Raw genomic sequence first — 6000 nt, 5'->3', positions numbered from 1 at the left:
CTGTTCAGTTCTGCACACATATATTGTATCTAGGATATACTGTAACCTATTTAACATGTATAGGACTGCTTGCCATATTGGGGAGGGGGTGGAGGGAGGGAGGGGAAAAATCAGAACAGAAGTGAGTGCAAGGGATAATGTTGTAAAAAATTATCCTGGCATGGGTTCTGAAAATAAAAAGTTATTAAAAAAAAAAAAAGAGTTAGGTCCTGTGACAAAGTGCTTAGCTGCCACAGGGAGTGACTTTGCATTCAGGACTTTCCCAAGTAGTTTAAATACTTTATTTAAATAGTATTTAAAAAGTATCATGTTGCATCTCCATGTCTCCATCTGGATTCCATCAGTCTTCCTGATGACTCCAGTGATCTCCTAGGGACTTGGGAAACGTAGGTCACCCATTGCTACAGAATGGGCAAGTAAGACAGAGCAGATGATTGGGTAAACTCGCTCCCTTCATCACTGCTTGTATGCATCTCCCTGCCTTGTCCTCCTTCTTCAACACCATCCTCCCCACTGCCAGCACCAAACGTAAAGAGAAATCAGCCTTTGCCCTCCGTGCTTTCTCTAAGTCTGCCGGCAGGGGGAAGTATAGAAAGAGGTCTCTTCTTCATTCCTTGCTCCTCTATCCCAGAGTGTTTCTATGACCACTTCCGTTCCTTCTACTCCGCGGGAAACTTGTAACCGCAGGCTCCTTTCTCTCTCTTCCTGAAAGTGACGATTTCCGCTCGGGATTGGATCCCGGAAGCACTGGCCGTTCTTCGCCGGTGTGTGTGGAGAGACATCTCTGGGGCGAGCCAGGGGCCTGCGCTCGCCTCCCGCTGCTCTTAGGCTTGGATCAAGGGCCGCCCGACTATGGCGACCCCCGCGCCGCCCAAGAAGATCCTGGCCCCCACGGTGTCCCAGATCAACGCCGAGTTCGTAACCCAGGTGACTGCGGCGGGGTTCGGAGCAATGGGGATCTAGTAGTCTAAGGAGAAGGCGGAGGGGGCGGGGATGGAGCAGGGGAGGGGAGAGGAGCGAGGACCTGCAGACCCCCGGGTCTTGAGTAGATGGGGGTGAGGCAAGAGGACGGCACAGTGCTGGGGGGCTTCTCCGCTCCTTTTTTTTGGGGAACAGATTCTAGTTCGGCTTTCTTGTCCATCCAGAAACTGCTAGGAGGCTTCTTTATTATTATTATGTTTGCTTTTTAAATCTAGAAAGGGAAAGTGAGGCAGGAGGAAAGTTAGAAGCTTTCAGTTAAACCGTATGTGATTGCTAGAAGAGGGGGATGGAAAGAGAGTGGAAAAGATTAAGAGGTTAATTTAAGAGATTATTGTAGAAGTCATCCAACAAGAATCAAGTGTTTATTAGAATTAGAGAGAGGAAATAAAATGATGGATGGAAGAGACTTAGGAGGTTGGATCTTCGGGGCTTGGAAACTGATCATAAAAGTGGTGTGAGGAAAACCGGGAGGAGTCAAAGATGCATGAATGTTACTGAATAAATGTGGCATTAACAGACACAAATGCAGGCAATTGAAAGCAGTTATCCCTAAATCGGCGGTCAGCAAGTATTTACGAAGCACTTGCAATATGTCAGGCACTCTTTTTTTTTTTTTTTTTTAATTTAATATTTTTCCCTAGTTACATTTAAAACAATTTCTTTAAAAAATTTTTTTTTATTTTTTAATAGCCTTTTATTTACAGGTTATATGCATGGGTAACTTTACAGCATTGACAATTGCCAAACCTCTTGTTCCCATTTTTCTCCTCTTTCCCCTCCCCCCCTCCCCTAGATGGCAGGATGACCAGTAGATGTTAAATACATTAAATATATAAATTAGATACACAATAAGTATACATGACCAAACTGTTATTTTGCTGTACAAAAAGAATCAGACTCTGAAATATTGTACAATTAGCTTGTGAAGGAAATAAAAAATGTATGTGGGCATAAATATAGGGATTGGGAATTCAATGTAATGGTTTTTAGTCATCTCCCAAAGTTCTTTCTCTGGGCGTAGCTGGTTCAGTTCATTACTGCTCCATTAGAAATGATTTGGTTGATCTCGTTGCTGAGGATGGGCTGGGTCCATCAGAACTGGTCATCATATAGTATTGTTGTTGAAGTATATAATGATCTCTTGGCCCTGTCAGGCACTCTTTTAGTCCTACTTAGCATTCCTTGATGGACACTGGGACTCTGGAAAATACTCAGGATCCTTTCAATAAAGGGGTCCAAAAGGGAAAAATAACTTTGTAAAAAGCTTTTATTAAGTGCCTGCTATGTGACAAGTGCATGTATGGATCCATGCAAACCTGTCATCAGTCTATAAAAAACCTTTCATATGAATAAAATAACTTGTAGTATCATAGATTTGGGGCTAGAATGCACATTTGTAAACTTTAAAACCTCATCTAAAAACCAGTTGTGTATCTTGTCTTCCTGGTGAAATTATAAATTCTTTAAGAGAAGGGATGTTACTTTATACATCTTTAGTTATTGGTAGTGGACCAATTTCTATTTTACAGTTGAGTAAATTGAAGCCCAAAGAGAAGTTGATAAAATGGATTTTTCTCTCTTCTTTCTAGACATGGGAGACTCTGAGTATTGAACCTTCTTATACATAGACTTGAAAAGTATGAAGCAGTGTGATGGTCCAAGTCAGGAGATCTGGATATTGGGCAGATTATTTAACTCTTCCCTTTCCTCACTTTCTCTTGCCTGCCCTCAGTTCACAGGATTTTTGTGAAGAGCAAATGAAATTAATCCTTATTGTATTATTTTGAAAAGTATAAGATTATATGTTATAGTATTCAAAACAGGAATAGTCCATATATAATATATGTATATATATATATATATATATATGTGTGTGTGTATATATATATATATATATATATATATATATATAGTCATATCTTAAGGCCCTCTGATGGGTTGCAGAAGATGTATAAGGTACTATTCCCACCTTAAGGAATTTACAATCTCATCAGATAGACAGGGATAAGATACATGGTTTTTTAATGGGGATTTAAAATTTACAGAGTACTTTACATTCTTATTTTATCTTCATAACAACTTTGAGCTAGGCTTTACACAGTTAAATGTTTCTGATGAGGATATTGAATTTTAGGTTAAATGATTTGCTCATGATTCCATAGTAAATGTGCAAGTTGGGATTTTTATATATAAAAGAAGTGCTGTATTCTAATTCTTGAGGACCTGATTTCAAATTCTTACTGACATATATTAGCTTTGTGGCTCTGGACAAGTGATTCAACTTGCTTTGTACTGAAAGAAGTTCTCTGAGTGATGAATTTAGTTGTTGGTGGAGTAAATTCTTCAAATAAGAGTTCTTCATCATTGGTATTCATATTTGTATATACATATGAAATAAATAAGTGAATTAAAAGTCATTTATTAAGTGTTTAATATGTAACAAAACTGTGCTAAATCCTGGAACACAAAGGGAAAGAAAGCAGGTCTTTCTCTCACGAAGTTTACCATATATTTGGGAGACAACACATGTAAGAGAGTCAGTTGCAAATTGGTGAATGGAAAGGCTCAGTGGTCTTCAGGGTACATTGGAATCTCTTCTATAAGAGGGGGAACAAGCCTTTATTAAGTTCCAACTATGTGCAGGTGCTAAAATCTTTTTAAAATATGTTATGTTATGTTCTATCTGTCCGAGCTCAAAGGAAGGAGATTGGGTTGGACTGCCAGGGCAGAGGATATTTTCATGGAAATTAGTAGAACTTTAGCCAAGCCTGAAGGATGTACAGGATTTCAACAGGTAGGGATAGGGGAAAGGACATTCCAGTTGTAGGTAATATATGATTCATTGACACAGTTATGAAAAAACTCAGGATGTATTCTGGAAATTGAATAATCTAGTCTGGCTGGAGGACAGAATATGAATATGAATATGAAGACAGAATGAATGACAGAATATGAAGGTGAGCAATATGAATGATGCTGGAAAAATAGTTTTGAGGCACATTGTAGAGAAACTTTGCCATGGGGTCATGAAAAGTTTTTGTTCATAGTTCCTTAAGTAACAAGTATGTCTTGAACCAAGTGTGTTAACAGTGCTTTCCACTTTTGAGGATAGCAAAATGTTGTATCCTCCTTCACCTGGACACAACTCAATATAGTTCTTTTTTCTTGCTTCTATTTTTATTTATTGGTACCTATAAAGACATCATTATACACCTACCTTTTCTTAGACTGAAGCATAATTTATTTGATCTGTTAATCTGTGCCTGTTCAATTTCTTAAGGGATAATTCTGTATATTTAGACATTGATGTATAGACCACATTTGTGAATAGGTAGTACAAGTCTTCTTTTGATGAGTTATTTATCTGTCATTTTATATATCCTTCTTCTTTTATTCCTGTTTATCAATCTTTGCATTAGATTTTCTTAGGTTTTAATTGTTGGGAAGTGTGGTGGTAACTTGATTCTTTTTCATTTGCCTTACAGTTGCTAAAGTGCTTGTTTGACCTTGTTACTCCTCTACTCATTAAGCTCCAATGGCTTTTTTTTGAATCTTATGTAAACTCCACTCTTTAGCTTTTAAGATCTTTTACAACCTGGTACTAACCTTTTCTGCCCTTTTTAAGACATTCCTCCCTCTCCCCCAACCCCCCTTCAAAACTTGGCACAGTTCCAGCTTCTCTGTGAAACTTTTCCTTATTTTCCCTTGCTAATTTGTCCTTCCACCTTTCTCCAAATTGCCTTTTATTTATTTTGTATATATTTCATTCTTATTTGTTTATAAACATGGCTCTTTTAATAGAATGTAAGCTTCTTGAGGGCAAAGATTGATTAATTTTGTCTTTGTCTTCAGTTCCTAGCACATAGTAGGCTTTAAGAAATTCTTGATTATTTGATTCCACTATTTGAATCTTTGTTTTAAGATCTTTAGTTATTAAAAGATCTTGGTGTATAACCTGTGTGACCAGGGTAAAACTTCAGGAAAATATCAGGAATATTGCCAATGAATGAAGGAACAGGGACTTATAATATGCTTAAGTCTGAGGATACAAGCGTAAAAGTGACTTTTTCCTCTCAAGTTTACATTCTGATGAGAAGATATGTATAGGGAGGGGGAGGATAAGCTTTTATATTGTGCCTACACTAGGTCAGGCATTGTGCTAAATGCTTTAAAAATATAATTTCATTTGTTCCTCACAGCAATCCTGTGAAGTCAGTGCTCTTATGATCTTCATTTTACAGTGGAAGAAACTTGAGGCAAACAGGTTAAGTGACTTGCTCAGCATCACCTAAGGAGTCATATCTCAGACCAGATTTGAGTTTAGGTCTTTGCAGTTCCAGTCCCAGTACTATTTATTGGGACACCATGGGGCATGTGTGATGAAAGGTAATTTTGGTTCAGGGAGGTAGAGGGATTTTGAGTGGAATAGTTAGTTGTCATTTCCTTTTCAGCAGCAATGGTAGCATTGACTTATTCCTGGTGTAGAGTAAGAGGAATGTGAGGCAGATGATAAAAAAATGCTGCCCATTTTGAGTAGACCCTGGAATTGTGAAACATGGCTCTGAGCTGTCATATATATATATATGTAAGTTGCTCATCCACCATTCACCATAGCTCAGGTTCAGGGTGGACTGCCTAAGACTCTTTACTCTCCAGTCTAATCTTTGGAGGTCAGGATCTGAAGGTTGCTTTTTTTGGTGGAAAGGGGAGGAAGGATATTGACATTGATGTGTTGAATTGATAGAAGAGAAGGCCAGAAAGAGACTAGGAAAAATTCAGACACTATTATAGACTATTATAATCCAACAAGAAGTAATTGTTTACTAGGGCTAGGGAATGGAAATATAATGATGATTGCAAGAGATTTTTTAAAAATTATTTTTTTAATGAAAAAAAATAACATTTTCTTTCCTTATTTCCCTTCTCCATTGGAAAAGAGAAAAGAAAAACAAAGCCTTGTAATGTATATGCATAATCAAATAAAACAAATTACTACGTATGACATGACCAAAAATTGTA

At 37.6% G+C, this 6000-nt stretch overlaps 1 protein-coding gene across 1 annotated transcript in view; it reads left to right on the top strand.

Annotated features, from left to right (window-relative positions):
* The first annotated feature begins 684 nt into the window (after positions 1-684).
* The window catches only part of AQR (aquarius intron-binding spliceosomal factor), a 96350-nt gene continuing 91034 nt past the window's right edge, over positions 685-6000 (top strand). Inside the window, exon 1 of the mRNA XM_031952035.1 lies at positions 685-927. Within this exon, the coding sequence (XP_031807895.1) occupies positions 853-927 (75 nt within the window). The 5' untranslated portion in view covers positions 685-852. The remainder of the gene's footprint in view (positions 928-6000) is intronic.

Source organism: Sarcophilus harrisii, chromosome 2 (assembly GCF_902635505.1).
Source record: "Sarcophilus harrisii chromosome 2, mSarHar1.11, whole genome shotgun sequence".
In the NCBI taxonomy this organism is placed as follows: Eukaryota; Metazoa; Chordata; class Mammalia; order Dasyuromorphia; family Dasyuridae; genus Sarcophilus; species Sarcophilus harrisii.
Note: the sequence above shows the minus strand (reverse complement) of the source record. Positions and strands in the feature narration are given on the sequence as shown.